The 21,543-nt window shown below is 40.4% G+C and overlaps 1 protein-coding gene across 1 annotated transcript in view; it reads right to left on the reverse strand.

Moving 5' to 3' along the window:
• Positions 1–2,236: 2,236 nt before the first annotated feature.
• SLC35F2 (solute carrier family 35 member F2) overlaps positions 2,237–21,543 on the reverse strand; it is a 62,350-nt gene continuing 43,043 nt past the window's right edge. The window contains exons 4-8 of the mRNA XM_059070364.2: positions 9,440–9,599; positions 8,421–8,577; positions 7,824–7,876; positions 6,619–6,773; positions 2,237–3,279 (exon numbers count right to left, since the gene is read on the reverse strand). Coding sequence (XP_058926347.1) covers positions 3,094–3,279; positions 6,619–6,773; positions 7,824–7,876; positions 8,421–8,577; positions 9,440–9,599 — 711 coding nt within the window. The 3' untranslated portion in view covers positions 2,237–3,093. The remainder of the gene's footprint in view (positions 3,280–6,618; positions 6,774–7,823; positions 7,877–8,420; positions 8,578–9,439; positions 9,600–21,543) is intronic.

Raw genomic sequence — 21,543 nt, forward strand, 5'->3', positions numbered from 1 at the left:
TATCATCTGAAACTGGTCAGAATGGCCATCATCAAAAAATCTAGAAACAGGGGCTTCCCTGGTGGCACAGTGGTTGAGAATCTGCCTGCCGATGCAGAGGACGTGGGTTCGTGCCCTGGTCTGGGAGGATCCCACATGCCGCGGAGCGGCTGGGCCCGTGAGCCATGGCTGCTGAGCCTGCACGTCCGGAGCCTGTGCTCCGCAACGGGAGAGGCCACAACAGTGAGAGGCCCACGTACCGCCAAAAAAAAAAAAAAAATCTAGAAAAAATAAATGCTGGAGAGGGTGTAGAGAAAAGGGAACACTCTTGCACTGTTGGTGGGAATGTAAATTGATACAGCCACTATGGAGAACAGTATGGAAGTTCCATAAAAAGCTACAAATAGAACTACCATACGACCCAGCAATCCCACTACTGGGCATATACCCTGAGAAAACCATTAATTCAAAAAGAGTCATGTACCAAAATGTTCATTGCAGCTCTATTTACAATAGCCAGGACATGGAAGCAACCTAAGTGTCCACCAACAGATGAATGGATATAGAAGATGTGGCACATATATACAATGGAATATTACTCAGCCATCAAAAGAAACAAAATGAGTTATTTGTAGTGAGGTAGATGGACCTGGAGTCTGTCATACAGAGGGAAGTCAGAAGGAGCAAAACAAATACCATATGCTAACACATATATATGGAATCTAAGAAAAAAAATGTCATGAAGAGCTAGGAGTAGGACAGGAATAACACACAGACCTACTACAGCATGGACTTGAGGATATGGGGAGGGCAAAGGGTAAGCTGTGACGAAGTGAGAAAGTGGCATGGACATACATACACTACCAAACGTAGGGTACATAGCTAGTGGGAAGCAGCCACGTGGCACAGGGAGATCAGCTAGGTGGTTTGTGACCACCTAGAGGGGTGGGATAGGGAGGGTGGGAGGGAGGGAGATGCAAGAGGGAAGAGATATGGGAACATATGTATATGTATAACTGATTCACTTTGTTGTAAAGCAGAAACTAACACACCATTGTAAAGCAATTATATTCCAATAAAGATGTTTTTAAAAAAAGACCCAATGCAGCCATAAATAAATAAATAAGAAGTTTGTGTGTAAGCCAGATGTTTGAAAACACATCTTCCATGAAAGTGGTATTATGCAGGCTGGTTAAAGTGACAATCTTCACAACTTCCTTAAACCTTGCACAGCCTTGCAGTACTATTATTTAGTTGCTGAATTTCATTCATAGCATTGCTTCTTTGGAACACTATTCTGAGTTTTAATTTGGGATGCCCAGATTGGAACTCCTCCGCCCTTTTCCAAAGGGAGCAAGCAAGGGGAAACACCAGGATTAAGGGTGATGGGTAGAAAGAGAGTAGGGTAGGACAACTTACTCCCTACAGACATGTATCTGCACAGAAGGCCTTACTTTAGATCAATCTCCCCTTAAACGTTCTGAACTGAGACCAAAGACAAAGTTCATTTAATAATCACTCAAGAAGTAAGATGACCAAAGGACTAGAAAGATGATAAAAGGCTGTTGACCTGGAAAAGCTCAACCCGTGGTGAGGAGAGGCAGGTAAACAGCAACACCTCAATTCAATAAGTGCTACGAAGAAGATGTGAACAAGCAAGGGCCCTGGGAACCTAGAGGAGGTGGGGGACCCAGCCCAGATGGCCTAAAAAAGGCTTCATAGTAGAGATGACATTTGAGCTTAGCCTCGACTGACATGTGGGATATTGTCACCTGAGATTCTCTACTTCACCACTATCCCTATATATACAGGATATTTTAAACAAAATATATCTTTAAAATAAGCAAGATATTTTAAGAAATAATCAGTGTATTAATCAAACTGGAAGTCTTCCCCAAAAGGCCAAACATTTTAACAATCTTTTTCCACTCACTGACAGCTGTTAATGGTAAGGAGTGAAAACCAAACAATCAGTTTTAATTGGCTGCAGGAAATGAAAGGTTATTTCACTCAAAAAGTTTTTTTTAAAAACCCATTAAGGTAATTCAAAAATTTTAAATGTTTATTCCAGCAAATGATCTGGGAGCTTACTCTGATTTCCCCTCCATTCTGGCAGAGCCCCAAATAGATAGGTTTGCTTCACCTTAAGTAGACATGATTCTGAAAAGTTGGATATGAGGAAATCTTGAATATATTAAGTCATTTAAAATCCACAAGGGGAATTAGGTAATCAAAAAAACCACACAGTAAATATATTTCCATGAAATCAAAATCTTTTAATAATATGAACACTTACCCTCAATTTCTTTATTATATTTTTACCTAAAAAAGTTTACATACAGAGTTTTTGTAAAGTGGCATACTAGTAGTTGATATCATAATGATGCTACATATTAACACTCTGTATTGAAGAAGTATCATAAAAATCTCATGGCACATTATTTGTTAAGAAGTAGCATAATAACAATTGGGAGAAGGTTCCTAGGATTACTGTACTCTACTTTATGGCTTCTATAGTACTCACAGTTGTATCTCAGGATTTCTCAAGTACTGCCCCACCCATGTTCCCAACATGTGCAATCAGTCACCAGACCTCATCTAGTGGCCTAAAGGCCATGAGGCTTGTAGAAGGACAATGACTGCCTCATCAGGACAAAACTTGCCTCCAAATGAGGAAACCTACTCCAAAACCATCCTGGGCTGCCCCTCCTCCAGACTACCCAGCCCAGCCTGGACAGCCTGCTTTCAGGCTCTGTCCTGAGGCTGGCTCACACCCAGGTATCTATCCAATCCTGCTTTCCTACTTGTACCTCTAAGACCCCAGTGTGGGCCCCACTCCTTGTCTCCCTGACACTAATAGGTATTGGCCCTCAAACACACAGAAACACAATTATGGCCTTGGCTTCTGCCCTATTTTGGAATTTCTACTTTTGATACATTATTTTGTATTCCTTTGTAAAATCTCACCACTGGATCCACTCCAATGCTACAGAATATTCACTCTGAGTCTGATCATTTTCCAAGTATCCCAAGGCAGTAGGCTCTGCTTTATCCAGGTGACAGCTTCCAGCTTCCCAGGAAACCCCAGGTGTATGTGTGTGCCTTCTTCTCCAGCTACAAGACTGCAGAGTGGGCCTCCTGGAGGTTCTCCTCAAGCTTCAGTCCCAGGTTGTCGATTCCAGTGCTGGTGACTGGTAGCATGCTGCTTTCAGCCGGCTCTGCAGTGCTTGTCGGGGTGGAGCAGTACAGAATGAACCCCACCATGATGACGGTGAAAGAGAGGATGTAGAGTCCTGAAAACTAGGAGGAGATAATAAGCTATGGACAGTGCTCCCTCACATACACATCTTTGCTGCTGCCTTTTGTCAATGGAACTTTGAGGGTTACCTTCTCATAATTTTTTTTTCTGAAAGTTGCCCAAGGAGATGCTAATGACCAAAACCGTCCCGTGTGTGTGTACTGGTGAATGTGTGAGCTCTGCCCACATCACCCACCACATCAGCCAACTGGATTCTTGGATCTTTAGGAAATGGACTTTTGCCTTTCTCTGTGATAACCCAGCTGCATCCCACCTCACAACTAGTCCCACTTACTTAGTGGAGAGACTAAAAGTTTAGCATGGTACCATGAGAGACCCAGATTCAGACCCTAGGCACAGCTTACAACACTGGTGTGAAACAATAAGAAAACAGAATGGTTTGGAGAAGAAGAAGAGAAAGAAGATTAGAGAGAAGAAAAAGTAAGACACACTCCCAGGCTTCCCTGGTGGTGCAGTGGTTGGGAATCCGCCTGCCAGTGCAGGGGACACGGGTTCGAGCCCTGGTCCGGGAGGATCCCACATGCCACAGAGCAACTACGCTCGTGCACCACAACTACTGAGCCTGTGCTCTAGAGCCCGTGAGCCACAACTACTGAGCTCACGTGCTACAACTACTGAAGCCCACGCTCCTAAGGCCTGTGCTTTGCAACAAGAGAAGCCACTGCAATGAGAAGCCCACGCACCACAATGAAGAGTAGCCTCCACTGGCCGCAACTAGAGAACAGCCTGCGCGCAGCAACGAAGACCCCAGCCAAAAATAAATTTTTTTTTTTTAAAAAAAGACATACTCCCACAGGTAGAAGGAAAAAATGAAATGGGTTTTGAAATGAGTATTCAGTAGATTACAGTCATCTCCAGGTGTGGGCTTCTATGGGTCATCATTGGCTTCAACATGTTAATGTTTCATAGATGCTCAATTGCTTCTTAACCTTAAACCGTTTGAACTTTTTAAGGAATGGAATAGCCACAACCCTCCCCAAAGCTGGAAGGCCTCCACTGGATTCAGTGATGATGCAAAGCCAGTGATAATGTCAACCAGAGCAGCAGCCAAACTAATTTCCTCCACAGGTTTCATTCTTGGATCCAATCTCAGCACAGCACCCAGCACATAGCTGGTATTGAATAAATGTTCTTTTGGGGGAAAAAATGATTCAGAAAAGATTAAAGGGAGTTAAAGCTATTTAAAGTACCCTAAACTTTTAAAGTCAGTATCATGAAGGTCAATCATGCTCTCCAATAGAATATTCACTATTACCTGTGGGAAAACCTAAGTAACTTATTCAAAACATGTCCTGTTGGGTTTGGTGGTTTTAAATGTTTATAAGAAAAAAGAATCTTTTTCCTCTTAAGAAGGCACATGATTAAATGAAGCCACCTTTATTAGAAGAGAGAGACTCTGAGGGAGTGAGATAATAAGTCTCCTGAATCAGAGGCTGTTTTTTAAATTTTATCCTTTGTGTCTGTATCTATACAGGAAATATCTTGTGGCTACTCTGTTCAGTGAGTATTTACTCAAGATCAGTCCAGAGGAGGCAGAGTCTGACACCAATGAATACAGAAATTGTTTAATGTCTTTTTCAACTGTGTTTCAAAATATCAAAGCCAAAGTTATTTTAGATACTATATATTTTTTAATTAGTGACATATTGAACTTATGATTCTGTCTTTAAAAATTTCTTCTAAGATCCTAGATATCATCTTTATGCTCTGAATGATTTCCCACCTCTGTAATTTACTCTGAAGATCACAGCAGACCTCCTCTTTGCTCTACAAGTCTTGAAACAGCCTTTGACCAAAAAGAATAAAATCTGATATGAGTTATGACTGAGCTGCTAGACATGCAGGGACAAAGAAACGTAAAGCAAAAGAACTGCAAAGGAACTTATAGTTTGCATGTTCCACTTTTGAGAATAATAGTGTAAGTCATGTGGCCAAAAAAAAATGACACACAAGAAGGCTTTTTCTCATTAAAGTTAATACAGTTAAAAAGCAAATATCTACATTAAGGGAGCTTATACTAGGCAGCGACAAGTATACTTTCACTTTGAAGCTTTTATTTCTTTAACCTTACTTCCTCCTTGGACATTATTTTACTAATGAGGGAAAAGTAAAAGTTAAACTACTAAAGCTACCTCAATATGTTTAATTAAAAAAAAAAAAAGCACACGTAAGCAGGGCCAAATGTTATACTGCAGAACTCTCAAGCTTTCTCTGGGTATGGGTAGCCATCAACTGGCCTTGAACTGCAGAATAAAAACACCATGGTCCCCTAGTGGTGGCCATGTGAAATGCAAGAACAGAACCACAGAACAGCTAACTCACTTTTTTTTTTTTTCTTAACTCACTTTTAGGGCCACTTTGTACCCCTTAATGATTGCTATCATAGAAAAAAAAAAATCTAGGGCTGTCAGGATCACTTCCCTGATTCACTTTGACATTTGTTACTTTTTAATGATGCCACCAAAAAGCTATAAATACTTCTTCAGTCTTAGTTCAGAAATACCTTAACCAGCAAGTTTGTGAAGGTAACAGCTGGTTCCTGTGACATGTAAAAGCAAAAATGGTTTATGCTTCTTAAGCAGAAATTTCTGAGAAAACACTGAACTAGGCATTGTGAATTCCTGGCCAATTCCTGGGAACAGTGTAAGTCAGTGCCAAGCAATTTCCACCCAGATACAAAATTTTATATGGATAAAGAAATATAGTTGCTATCCTCAGCTAAAAAAAAAATTATCAAGCAACAGCCAACATTCTATTTGTTCAAATGACTGTAATAGCAGCCAAGTAAACAAGCTTTATACTATGGAAAGATGGATTTCTTTCTTTCTTTTTAAAATTTATTTATTTATTTATTTATTTTTGGCTCTTCGTTGCCGCATGCGGGCTTTCTCTAGTCGCAGCAAGCAGGGGCTACTCTTCATTGTGGCATGCATGCTTCTCATTGCAGTGGCTTCTCTTGTTGCAGAGCACGGGCTCTAGGTGCACGGGCTCAGTAGTTGTGGCACAGGGGCTTAGTTGCTCCACGGCATGTGAGATCTTCCTGGACCAGGGCTCGAACCCGTGTCCCCTGCATTGGCGGGTGGATTCTTAACCACTGTGCCACCAGGGAAGTCCCAGAAAGATGGATTTCTAAGGCAGTAGTTCTCAAAGCAAGACTCTTATAATAACATTAACATGCTATTTGCCTGGAGTGAGTGTCCAAAGAAATTCTTGCCAAGAAGATGAGAAGGTTTCATTTTGGGATCTAAAATCTAAAAGAAACTCATTACTTCTTTTAAACCAAAAAAGTGTTCTGATTTGAACAAGATCTACTTGCTCACCTTATAGCCAAACAGAAAGAGTCCAAAGAAAAGACTGTAGAGGTCAGCTGTCAGGATGCCCAGGTTGACAGAAGTGGCACTAGTGACTTTAATCACCAGTGGCATGAAGCTGTACAGGCAAAACATACAGAAGGCAAATGCTACAAACAGCAGGGCTGTGAAAAAAATGGAATATCTAATGTTATAGGAAGAAATCAAAAGTTAAAGGTGCTGTGCTTTTAAAGCTTGACTGATATATAAAATTCCCTGATCCTTTAACATACTATCCACAAAGCCCCTTGTTAACAGTAAGCATTGCAAATGAGACATACAAAGCTCTCAGGAAAAAAATAACAAGATATGATGAAGAACTTAAAAAATTCAACAGAGTGTTAGATGATCGAGGCCATAGAATCTTGCTTATGGTGTAAGTCAACAGCTCTTATCACCCCATGTTATCCACCTGTCCAGGGCAGAGAGATGACAATGATAAAAGGCATCATGGTTGGACATGATTTGTGTGGTTGAATTAAAATAAAGTATTTTTAGGGTATCAAAGATAGTCGTTAGGCCCATTATCTTTTGTTCATCTCATAAGAGCTAGGCATGTGGGTGCTGAGAGATAACTACTTATAGCAGTTATCTCTGCTTCACAACCACTTCTCCAACCTCGCTCAACACACACACACACACACACACACAGGGGCAATCTAAGTTATTTACTTGAATGAAATCATCCAAGCATGGTAAATGAATTTCAATGACATTTCATGTAGTACTTAATTTCTTTCCACGCATCACTAAATAAGGTTCAAATCTTTCCTATCAGATGAGAGTAGCAATGGAACATGGTGGTGATTACACACCATCAGATTATTCAGGTTAATATTTCACAAATTACATCAAGCAGACAACCTTCATAAGAAGTCTGAGGACTCGAGATACAGATCTAGTTGAAAGTTAGTGTGACCAAAGGTCAGTCTTGTTCAGAATTCCTAGTAAAGAAAGGCTATTCCTGAAGGTAAAGATTAAGGATTAACTTTTATGGGGGGGTTTATTTACAAGTTCTCAGAGAAAACTCAATGTAAACCACTATAGTTCTCTGTGTACTAAATTACTCTGTGATTTTATATAAAAATGTCTAAATAGTATTACTAAAATGAAGTATTTATTTCTTGATGTGTGTCAGGGGAAAGACTAACAAGAATTATTATGTATGTACATACCAATTTTCCAGTCCCAGTGAATGCTGGCAATATCCTTATATTCCACAATCAATCTGTGATTAAAACAAGAGGTCACAGAGAGATCTTTACACTAATTTTCACTATTTTATAAGCAATTAAATTGCTTCAAGCTTTAAATACTTCACCAAGGGGATTAATTATGTTGACTGTTGAATTTTTCTTAAAGTATAAAAATAACTATCTTTAATTAAAATGACAAAGAATAAAACCCAGAGGAGTCCATAAACACATGTTTGACACCCTTAGAAGCACTCTACAGTAGTCAACTACAGGAGGAAAACATGACACTATGTGTTCCCTTTGAATAGGAAGTTAATATTTTCTAGGAATAATTGAAAAAGAGAGTCTTCACTGGTAATATAAAGTCTACCACATTATAAGCAGGAATCAAGCATCACACATGTATAAGAAAATGAGGCATAATTCTTGATGTTTCAAAAATCTTCTAATAGATATTTAGCAAGTTACTGATTTCAAATGTGAATTGGGGCCAAATAAACAATGAATATTAGTAGCTGGAAAGTAATCATCTATGACATATTTGCTTATTGTTTTTAAGGATGTTTAGAATCTTACAGCTGTATGCCACTGATAATTGTTCCAAACAAGCCCACCATTCCTAAAAACTCCTGTCTGCTCAGCTTCTTCACGATGTATTCTTCACACACATTAGAAACAGCATAGAGGGAAGCCCCAAGAAGGACCAAGACGTCACCAATCAGTACATCACTACCTATAAGGAGATAAGCCACAAAAGGAACACATTTGTCACTAGGGAAAACTTTCGAGCTTGCTTCCAGGAGTTTATCTGGCTCATATTTATTTAAGTAAGATTTTACAGAAGAAGAAACTGATTTTTAGAAGTTTAAAGACTCTTGCTCATCTCACTTTCTGGCACAATTCTGCTTTCATTTTTTAAATTTTGGATCCTCAGGAGACTAACAGATTGGAAAATGGTGGTGTATACCATAATGTAAGGCCTCAGCAAATGATTTTATGACATGAGAAATTAATGGAAATTATTGATGGGAATTCATTGAAAACTATAGGGAAGGAAGCTAGGTAAGCAAAGTACTTTTCTCAATCAAAGGAGACACTGAAGTCACTTGTATATTGGGTGAAATCATAGACCTTATTTAGATTTTACACTATCAAGTATCTGAACCTTGACATAAAGAATATCAAAATGTTCTCATCTACAGAGTAACTGAAAAAAGAGGTCATTCAGTGAACACAAAGTCTCCTTTTTGATGAAAACAAAAACCAAGAATCTACAGTAGGATTTCCAGTAACTAATCCAAATGTATGGGCCAAAAAAAGATTATTACAAATATATAAAGAAACTTCTCTCTCATGACACAAAACAAACTATTTAGTGTGACAAAACACAGCAAGGACACGGGGCAGGTAGAAACATAAAGACTGCTTTGTGGAAATGGTTATATACCAGAAGCAAGCAAATCTAAAAATAAAACTTTAAAGATAGTTAATCAGGACATGTTCTCTGCCTTTTACTTTATCTTTGCACAATAAAAGTGAGGACATAAGCAAAACTTTTTCTGTGACTAAACCATAAACAAGTAACACAGTCTCACCTGAATTGTCTTCCCTCCCTGCTAATATGTCTGCACCAACCATAGTTCCTACGCCCAACAGACAGACAGCCACAGCGATGAAGTGGATCACTCTGTATCTTGCATAAAGAATAAACCACGAGAGAGCCATCAACACAGGAATCCCAAAGCAATCCAAAAGCTGCATGGAAGGAGAAACAGATGGCTTAAAACATCTCTCATTAGCTAAAAGATGATTAAGTGTTTATTGGAGTCAGTGTTTATTGAGCATTTATTATTGCCAGCCCTGTACTAAATGCTTTACCTGGACTAACTCATTTAATCCTCACAACAACTCTATAAGATTAGAACTGCAATCTCCATTTTACACACGAGGAAATCAAAGGCACAGAAAGGTTAAGTGAGTTGCCCAAATTCACATAGTAAAAGTGGTGGACTTCCCTGGTGGCACAGTGGTTAAGAATCCACCTGCCAATGCAGGGGACACGGGTTCGAGCCCTGGTCCGGGAAGATCCCAATGCCGTGGAGCAGATAAGCCCGTCCACCACAACTACTGAGCCCGCGTGCCTAGGGCCCGTGCTCTGCAACAAGAAGCAACTGCAATGAGAAGCACGTGCACCGCAACAAAGAGTAGCCCCCACTCACCGCAACTAGAGAAAGCCCGCGCGCAGCAACGTAGACCCAACACAGCCATAAATAAATAAATAAATGTGTTGGAGCCAGTTGATGAGCCCAAGGAATTCTGCCCAACAGCCTATGCAGTTTACCTCTACACTCCCACCTGTGTTTATCCTTAAGTCCAGTAGACATGTGCCCATTCACTCAGTCAACAAATATTTAAGTATGTGATAAGTGCGAGACACTATGAGAGGAGCTGGAATATAGAGAACAAGAGAGACACAAAGAGGAGTACACAGAAGGCTAGACAGACAAAGAAGCATCACACAACCAATATTTAAATGCAATTGGGCTAAGAGCTACAAAAAAGTACAGGTTATTATGAGAGAGCAAACAGACACCATCTCCCTGACAAAGTGTCCAACCCCACCATGTAAGACAGATGCTGGCTCACAGCAAATACTCTTGCTCATCTTCATCATATACTCCTCCATCACCTGTCGGTCCTGGGTCCAGAAAATACTTGCTAAACCCCTGATATTGCCAGTCTGAAAGGCAGGGGGATTAAGAGTGCCAAAATTATAGTAAATCCAAAATCTTTGTAAGATAAAAGAAAGAGAGATTTTATTCACTGGATTCTTAAAGTCACAAATTTGGTAAAGTACATTCAAGGATAAAATATATTCCTTTTACTAATAATGTTCCTGATTTTTTTTTTTTTTTTTTTTTTTGGCAGTACGCGGGCCTCTCACTGTTGTGGCCTCTCCCACCTCTCCCATTGCGGAGCACAGGCTCCGTACGCGCAGGCTCAGCGGCCATGGCTCACGGGCCAGCTGCTCCGCGGCATGTGGGATCTTCCCGGACCAGGGCACGAACCTGTGTCTCCTGCATCGGCAGGCGGACTCTCAACCACTGCGCCACCAGGGAAGCCCCCTGATAATGTTTTTTGATTGCTCATCCTGTTCTTTTTTTAACCTTGTCCCTGATTTGCTCTGTATCTGTTTAGTCTTGGACAAGGCAGGCCCCTAAATCTCTAACAGCCTGTTTGATCTTGTCCACAGTTGTTTACTGATCACCTTTCACTGCAATGTCAAGTATAGGAATGGGCACCTTGCCTTGTGTTATTTATTCCAGCTGCAGAACTCCAATCTCTTAAGTCCTTTATTGAGCCTGCCTGAATAACAAACCATTAAACGATGCAAATGATAATAGCTTTGTCCTGGAAGACACCCACAGAATCCAGCCATAATGAAGTAACAAAGTCTAAACTACATTCCTTAAACAAAAAAGTGGAAAAAGTCACTCTAAAAACTATTACAGCAGACTCCCTATCCTCAAATTGTATCTTAAAGTCAAACTTAAATCTGCTCTATTTTTAACAATTGTTGGTGGGCAATGAGTAGCCATATAAGGGAGACACCTACATTTGGTAAGAGCTCCCAAGGCCTCAGGCCCCAGACCTACAATTGATCAGCTGTGTGATCTCTAGCTAGTCACCCTTTGAGTCAAAATCTGAAATCAAGAGGTCAGACCAAATGATCTCACAGGTACCTTCCCACTCTAAAATTCCATGACTTCTAATCTGATATCTATCACATTCAGTCATTTATCTACATTGGATCTTTTCAAAATGTGTTCTTGGTAACAGATGCCTTCTGTTTGATGCTTGTAGTTCTAAGAGCCTCCCTATTTAATTTAATCTTTAAAAATTGTTGTACAGTCACAGTAAGCAAGGAACTAAGTAAGAACCTGGAATGAGGAGAAGGCATGGATATAAACATGATTTAGACTTTATTAGAGATACAGTGGAGCATAGAGGAGAAAGTGAAATTGAATTAGGCCTTAGAGAAGGGGCTTTGAAAAGGCTTCATTCTAGAAAGAACAGAGCAACATAAGAGAGAGAAGCCGCCTGTGGGTAGGGAATGTGTAGATGTGGCAGTGAAGTGAGAAGAGACATGAGTAGAAACCTAGGCCAGCAATGTCAATGGCCACATCAAGAACTACTACATTAATACTTGCAATTACAGAATCTTTGAAGGAATCCTTAAGAAGGAGGTTCAAAGACCATTCAATCTAAACTTCCACATTTTCAAGAGTAATTCCCCAGTGGTCCAGTGGTTAGGACTCCAAGCTTCGACTGCAGGGGACACAGGTTCAATCCCTGCTCAGGGAATTAAGATCCCACATGTCACGTGTGGCGATCAATCAATCAATCAGTAAATAACTTCCACACTTTCAGATTAACAAGGCCAGAGATTTATTCAAGGAGAGAATCCGCTTGAAGAATTCCAATGGGAGGCACTCTCTACTGCTGGAAGCACCTCTAGTTGTTAGATGTGCTTTTTATAATAAGGCTTGCTAGGACCATAAGTACAATTTTTTTTTTTTTTTTTAGTGGTACACGGGCCTCTCACTGTTGCAGCCTCTCCCGTTGCGGAGCACAGGCTCCGGATGCTCAGGCTCAATGGTCATGGCTCACGGGCCTAACCGCTCCATGGCATGTGGGATCTTCCCGGACCAGGGCACGAACCCGTGTCCCCTGAATCGGCAGGCGGACTCTCAACCACTGCGCCACCAGGGAAGCCCAGTACATAACTTTTGACAACCAAATGCTTAGCTTTTTCTAAGAGGATAAGACGGAAGAAATTGTTTGAGATTAGTTTAAGGCATGACCTTTAGTCACAATAACCCAGCTATACATGTTTTGTTTAGCTGTGTTTAGACCTTGTACCAATTCAAAACTTACATTGTCATTAGTCAGAGATCAAAGTTTCTGCAAATTGTAATCAAGTAATTAAACTGTGTGTGAGATTATGAGGGTAGATGTGACTAGAAAAATGCCATTTTCTATATACTTATACTCATTATTCATTGCTATTCATTCAGTACTTAATACTATTTGTGATGAACTGCATCTTCTATGTAACTCCTGGTTTTAATTTTTATGAAATTCTGGGTTTTTCACGTGCCTCCTATGATGTCTGTCTTAACAAATATTTCCTATCTTGGCTTTTTAACCCATGCCAGTCAAAACACAAGAGATTTGCTGAGGAAAATGCTTAGCACAATATTAAAAGGCATTCTGGAAATTTAAGAAGATGGCGGAAGAGTAAGAAGCAGAGATCACCTTCTTCCCCACAGATACATCAGAAATACATCTACACATGGAACTGCTCCTGTAGAACACTGACAACACTGGCAGAAGACCTCAGACCTCCCAAAAGGCAAGAAACTCCCCACGTACCTGGGTAGGGCAAAAGAAAAAACAGAGACAAACGAATAGGGACGGGACCTGCACCAGGGGGAGGGAGCTGTGAAGGAGGAAACGTTTCCACACACTAGAAGCCCCTTTGCGGGTGGAGAATCGGGTGGCGGAGAGGGAAGCTTCAGAGCTTCAGAGGAGAGCACAGCCACAGGGGTGCGGAGGACAAAGCGGAGAGATTCCCCGTACAGAGGATCGGTGTCGACCAGCACTCACCAGCCCGAGAGGCTTGTCTGCTCACCCGCCGGGGCGGGCGGGGGCTGGGAGCTGAGGCTCGGGCTTCCGTTGGATCCCAGGGAGAAGATTGGGGTTGGCGGTGTGAACACAGTCTGAAGGGGGTTAGTGCACCACGGCTAGCCGGGAGGGAGTCCGGGAGAAGTCTGGAGCTGCCGAAGAAACAGAGACTTTTTCTTGCCTCTTTGTTTTCGGATGCGCGAGGAGAGGGGATTAAGTGGGCTGGTTAAAGGAGCTCCAGAGACTGGAAGCGAGCCGCGTCTATCAGCGCGGACCCCAGAGACGGGTATGAGATGCTAAGGCTGCTGCTGCCGCCACCAAGAAACCTGTGCAAACCTCTCTTCCCGGGAGCCTGTGCACCCGCTACTGCCAGGGTCCTGTGATCCAGGGACAACTTTCCCGGGGAGAACAAACGACAAGCCTCAGGCTGGTGCAATGTCACGCCGTCCTCTGCCGCCGCAGGCTCGACCCACATCCGTACCCCTCCCTCCCCCCGGCCTGAGCGAGCCAGAGCCCCCGAATCATCTGCTCCTTTGACCCCGTCCTGTCTGAACGAAGAACAGATGCCCTCAGGCGACCTACACGCAGAGGCGGGGCTAAATCCAAAGCTGAACCCCGGGAACTGTGCAAACAAGGAAGAGAAAGGGAAATCTCTCCCAGCAGCCTCAGAAGCAGCGGATTAAAGCTCCACAATCAACTTGATGTACTCTGCATCTGTGGGATACCTGAATAGACAACGAATCATCCCAAATTGAGGAGGTGGACTTTGGGAGCAAAGATATATTATTTTTTCCCCTTTTCCTATTTTTGTGAGTCTGTATGTGTATGCTTCTGTGTGAGATTTTGTCTGCATAGCTTTGCTTTCACCATTTGTCCTAGGGTTCTGTCCGTCTGTTTTTGTTTTTTATTTTAATATTTTTCTTAATAATGTTTTATTTCAATAACTTTATTTTATTTTATCCTATTTCTTTCTTTCTTTCTATTTTTTTCTCCCTTTTATTCGGAACCGTGTGGAGGACAAGCTCTTGGTGCTACATCCAGGCATCAGGGCTGTGCCACTGAGGTGGGAGAGCCAACTTCAGGACAGTGGTCCACAAGAGAGCACCCAGCTCCATGTAGTATCAAACGGCAAAAATCTCCCACACATCTCCATCTCAATGCCAAGACCCAGCTTCACACAAGGACCAGCAACGAACAGTGCTGGATACCCTATGCCAAACAACTAGCAAGACAGGAACACAGCCCCATCCATTAGCAGAGAGGCTGCCTAAAATCATAATAAGGCCACAGACACCCCCAAACACACCACCAGACGTGGACCTGCCCACCAGAAAGACAATATCCAGCCTCATACACCAGAACACAGGCACTACTCCCCTCCACCAGGAAACCTACACAACCCACTGAACCAACCTTAGCCACTGGGGACAGACACCAAAAACAATGGGAACTACGAACCTGCAGCCTGGGAAAAGGAGACCCCAAACACATTAAGATAAGCAAAATGAAAAGACAGAAAAACACACAGCAGATGAAGGAGCAAGGTAAAAACCCACCAGACCTAACAAATGAGGAGGAAATAGTCTACCTGAAAAAGGATTCAGAAAAATAATAGTAAAGATGATCCAAAATCTTGGAAATAGAATAGAGAAAATGCAAGAAACATTTAACAAGGGCCTACAAGAACTAAAGAGGAAACAAGCAATGATGAACAACACAATAAATGAAATTAAAAATACTCTAGAAGGGATCAATAGCAGAATAACTGAGGCAGAACAGATAAGTGACATGGCAGATAAAACAGTGGAAATAACTACTGCAGAGCAGAATAAAGAAAAAAGAATGAAAAGAACTGAGGAGAGTCTAAGAGACCTCTAGGACAACATGAAACGAACCAACATTCGAATTACAGGGGTCCCAGAAGACAAAGAGAAAAAGAAAGGGACAGAGAAAAAAAATTTTTTGGGGGGGGTACGCAGGCTTGTCACCATTGTGGCCTCTCCTGTTGCGGAGCACAGGCTCTGGATGTGCAGGCTCAGTGGCCATGGCTCATGGGCCCAGCTGCTCCGTGGCATGTGGGATCTTCCCGGACCGGGGCACGAACCCGTGTCCCCTGCATCAGCAGGCGGATTCTCAACCACTGTGCCAACAGGGAAGCCCTGTTTTATTTTTTTTTGGTAAAATATTTGAAGACACTATAGTTGAAAACTTCCCTAATATGGGAAAGGAAATAATCAAGTCCAGGAAGCACAGAGTCCCATACAGGATAAATCCAAGGAGAAACATACCAAGACACATATTAATCAAACTACCAAAAATTAAATAAAAAGAAAACATATTAAAAGTAGCAAGAGAGGGCTTCCCTGGTGGCGCAGTGGTTGAGAGTCCACCTGCCAATGCAGGGGACAAAGGTTCGTGCCCTGGTCCGGGAAGATCCCACAGGCCGTGAAGCAGCTATGCCCGTGAGCCATGGCCGCTGAGCCTACGCATTGGGAGGCCGTGCTCCACAACGGGAGAGGCCACAACAGTGAGAGGCCCACGTACCGCCAAAAAAAAAAAAAAAGTAGCAAGGGAAAAATAACAAACAATGAATCCCCATAAGGTTAACAGCTGATCTTTCAGCAGAAACTCTGCAAGCCAGAAGGGACTGGCAGGACATATTTAAAGGGACGAAGGAGAAAAACCTACAACCAAGATTACTCTACCCAGCAAGGATCTTATTCAGATTTGATGGAGAAATTAAAACCTTTACAGACAAGCAAAAGCTGAGAGAGTTCAGCACCATCAAACCAGCTTTACAACAAATGCTAAAGGAACTTCTCTAGGCAAGAAACATAAGAGAAGGAAAAGACCTACAAGAAAAAACCCAAAACAATTAAGAAAATGGGAATAGGAACATACATATCAATAATTACCTTAAATGTAAATGGATTAAATGCTCCCACCAAAAGACACAGACTGGCTGAATGGATACAAAAACAAGACCCATATATATGCTGTCTATAAGAGACACACTTCAGACCTAGGGACACATACAGACTGAAAGTGAGGGGATGGAAAAAGATATTCCATGCAAATGGAAATCAGAAGAAAGCTGGGGTAGCAATTCTCATATCAGACAAAATAGACTTTAAAATAAAGACTATTACAAGAGACAAAGAAGGACACTACATAATGATCAAGGGATCGATCCATGAAGAAGATATAACAATTGTAAATATTTATGCACCCAACATAGGCGCACCTCAATACATAAGGCAAATACTAACAGCCATAAAAGGGGAAATCGACAGTAACACAAACATAGTAGGGGACTTTAACACCCCACTCTTGCCAATGGACAGATCATCAAAACTGAAAATAAATAAGGAAACACAAGCTTTAAATGATACATTAAACAAGATGGACGTAACTGATATTTATAGGACATTCCATCCAAAACAACAGAACACATATTCTTCTCAAGTGCTCATGGAACATTCTCCAGGATAGATCATATTTTGGGTCATAAATCTCGCCTTGGTAAATTTAAGAAAATTGAAATCGTATCAAGTATCTTTTCTGACCACAATGCTATGAGACTAGATATCAATTACAGGAAAAGATTTGTAAAACATACAAATAAATGGAGGCTAAACAATACACTACTTAATAATGAAGTGATCACTGAAGAAATAAAAGAGGAAATCAAAAACCTAGAAACAAATGACAATGGAGAAACGACGACCCAAAACCTATGGGATGCAGCAAAAGCAGTTCTAAGAGGGAAGTTTATAGCAATACAATCCTACGTTAAGAAACAGGAAACATCTCGAATAAACAACCTAACCATGCACCTAAAGCAATTAGAGAAAGAGGAACAAAAAAACCCCAAAGTTAGCAGAAGGAAATAAATCATAAAGATCAGATCAGAAATAAATGAAGGAAACAATAGCAAAGATCAATAAAAGTAAAAGCTGCTTCTTTGAGAAGATAAACAACATTGATAAAACTTTAGCCAGACATCAAGAAAAAAAAGAAGTAGACTCAAATGAATAGAATTGGAAATGAAAAAGGAGAAGTAACAACTGACACTGCAGAAATACAAATGATCGTGAGAGATTACTACAAGCAACTCTATGCCAATAAAATGGACAACCTGGAAGAAATGGACAAATTCTTAGAAATGCACAACCTGCCAAGACTGAACCAGGAAGAAATAGAAAATATGAACAGACCAATCACAAGCACTGAAATTGAAACTGTGATTAAAAATCTTCCAACAAACAAAAGCCCAGGACCAGATGGCTTCACAGGTGAATTCTAGCAAACATTTAGAGAAGAGCTAACACCTATCCTTCTCAAACTCTTCCAAAATATAGCAGAGGGAGTGACACTCCCAAACTCATTCTACAAGGCCATGATACCAAAACCACACAAAGATGTCACAAAGAAAGAAAACTACAGGCCAATATCACTGATGCACATAGATGCAAAAATCCTCAACAAAATACTAGCAAACAGAATCCAACAGCACATTCAAAGGATCATACACCATGATCAAGTGGGGTTTATTCCAGGAATGCAAGGATTCTTCAATATATGCAAATCAATCAATGTGATACACCATATTAACAAATAGAAGGAGAAAAACCATATGATCATCTCAATAGATGCAGAGAAAACTTTTGACAAAATTCAACACAAATTTATGATAAAAACCCTGCAGAAAGTAGGCATAGAGGGAACTTTCCTCAACATAATAAAGGTCACATATGGCAAACCCACAGCCAACATCGTCCTCAATGGTGAAAAACTGAAACCATTTCCACTAAGATCAGGAAGAAGACGAGGTTGCCCACTCTCACCACTCTTATTCAATATAGTTTTGGAAGTTTTAGCCATAGCAATCAGAGAAGAAAATGAAATAAAAGGAATCCAAATAGGAAAAGAAGAAGTAAAGCTGTCACTGTTTGCAGATGACATGATACTATACATAGAGAATACTAAAGATGCTACCAGAAAATTACTAGAGCTAGTCAATGAATTGGGTAAAGTAGCAGGATACAAAATTAATGCACAGAAATCTCTGGCATTCCTATACACTACTGATGAAAAATCTGAAAGTGGAATTAAAAAACCACTCCCATTTACCATTGCAACAAAAAGAATAAAATATCTAGGAATAAACCTACCTAAGGAGACAAAAGACCTATATGCAGAAAATTATAAGACACTGATGAAAGAAATTAAAGATGTTACGAATAGATGGAGAGATATACCATGTTCTTGGATGGGAAGAATCAACATTGTGAAAATGACTATACTACCCAAAGCAATCTACAGATTCAGTGCAATCCCTATCAAACTACCACTGGCATTTTTCACAGAACTAGAACAAAAATTTTCACAAGTTGTATAGAAACACAAAAGACCCCGAATAGCCAAAGCAATCTTGAGAACAAAAAATGGAGCTGGAGGAATCAGGCTCCCTGACTTCAGACTATACTACAAAGCTACAGTAGTCAAGACAGTGTGGTACTGGCACAAAAACAGAAATATAGATCAATGGAACAGTATAGAAAGCCCAGATATAAACCCACGCACATATGGTCACCTTATCTTTGATAAAGGAAGCAAGAATATACAGTGGAGAAAAGACAGCCTCTTCAATAAGTGGTGTTGGGAAAACTGGACCGCTATATGTAAAAGAATGAAACTAGAACACTCCCTAACCCCATACACAAAAATCGACTCAAAATAAATTAAAGACCTAAATGTTAGGCCAGACACTATCAAACTCTTAGAGGAAAATATAGGCAGAACACTCTATGACATAAATCACAACAAGATCCTTTTTGACCCACCTCCTAGAGAAATGGAAATAAAAACAAAAATAAACAAATAGGACCTAATGAAACTTAAAAGCTTTTGCACAGCAAAGGAAACCATAAACAAGATGAAAAGACAACTCTCAGAATGGGAGAAAATATGTGCAAATGAAGCAACTGACAAAGGATTAATCTCCAAAATTTACAAGCAGCTCATACAGCTCAATAACAAAAAAACAAACAACCCAATCCAAAAATGGTCAGAAGACCTAAATAGACATTTCTCCAAAGAAGATATACAGGTTGCCAACAAACACATGAAAGAATGCTCAACATCATTAATCATTAGAGAAATGCAAATCAAAACTACAATGAGATATGTATAACTGATTCACTTTGTTATAAAGCAGAAACTAACACACCATTGTAAAGCAATTATACTCCAATAAAGATGTTAAAAAAGAAACTACAATGAGATATCATCTCACACCAGTTAGGATGGCCATCATCAAAAAATCTAGAAACAATAAATGCTGGAGAGGATGTGGAGAAAGGGGAACCCTCTTGCACTGTTGGTGGGAATGTAAGTTGATACAGCCACTATGGAGAACAGTATGGAGGTTCCTTAAAAAACTACAAATAGAACTACCATATGACCCAACAATCCCACTACTGTGCATATACCCTGAGAAAACCATCATTCAAAAAGAGTCATGTACCAAAATGTTCATTGCAGCTCTATTTACAATAGCCAGGACATGGAAGCAACCTAAGTGTCCATCAACAGATGAATGGATAAAGAAGATGTGGCACATATATACAATGGAATATTACTCAGCCATCAAAAGAAACAAAATTGAATTATTTGTAGTGAGGTAGATGGACCTAGAGTCTGTCATACAGAGTGAAGTAAGTCAGAAAGAGAAAGACAAATATCATATGCTAACACATATATATGGAATCTAAGAAAAAAAAAATTATAAAGAACCTAGTTGTAAGATGGGAATAAAGACACAGACCTACTATAGCATGGACTTAAGGTTATGGGGTGGGGGAAGGGTAAGTTGTGACAAAGTGAGAGAGTGTCATGGACATATATACACTACCAAACATAAAATAGATAACTAGTGGGAAGCAGCCGCGTAGCACAGGGAGATCAGCTAGGTGGTTTGTGACCACCTAGAGGGATGGGATAGGGAAGGTGGGAGGGAGGGAGATGCAAGAGGGAAGAGATATGGGAACATATGTATATGTACAACTGATTCACTGTGTTATAAAGCAGAAACTAACACACCATTGTAAAGCAATTATACTCCAATAAGGATGTTAAAAAAAAAAAAAAAGAAAAGAAACATAAGTTGCAACTCAAAAAAAAAAAAAGGCATTCTGGTAATAATAGAATTTAAAGCATATTCATATTGGAAAAAATACTGTTTTCATTAATCCTTCTTTTCAAAATAAATCTAATCTCACTTCAATTTTACCATGTTCCTATAATTTGGAGATAATACCACCTCTGTTTTATATTAAAAAGTGATGTATCAGGAATTCCTTGCTGGTCCAGTGTTTAAGACTCCGTGCTTACACTGCTGAGGGTGCAGGTTCAATCTCTCCCTGGTCGGGGAACTAAGATCCTGCAAGTCGTGCTGTGCGGCCAAGAAAAAAAAAAGTGTTGCATCAAAAGTCTTAAATTCAGTAAAGTGTGAGGTCTAAACTTGGTATTGGAATCTATCTTACTTTCATCTCCATTTACAACACATTTTGTTGTTAGCAATGGGGAGTCAGTACTATGATACATCAAACAGTTTGCTAACATTAAGACTACTCTTTTCTTTTTTTTTGGCTACATGACACAGCTTGTGGGATCTCAGTTCCCCAACCAGGGATGGAACCAGGCTACAGAAGTGAAAGCCCATAATCCTAACCACTGGCCCAGGAAACTCCCTAACATTAAGACAACTTAAACAATCTTCCTCAACTCCACCAGGTTGAAAAGTACTGCTATGTAGAAACATTTTTCTTTCAATCCAGTGAGAATAAACCTAGAAAAGGAATAGAGATATAAGTTTTACTTTTGGCTACCATCTCTACCCAAGATGTCTAATAGGTTCCTTCTAATTGTTCCTTTGTCATGAATATCCACTTTACTTGGAAACCTCCAATTTTTCTGTAGCACAATGGTATATCCTCTTTATATGCCA

This window comes from Kogia breviceps, chromosome 7 (genome assembly GCF_026419965.1).
Source record: "Kogia breviceps isolate mKogBre1 chromosome 7, mKogBre1 haplotype 1, whole genome shotgun sequence".
Lineage (NCBI taxonomy): Eukaryota > Metazoa > Chordata > Mammalia > Artiodactyla > Physeteridae > Kogia > Kogia breviceps.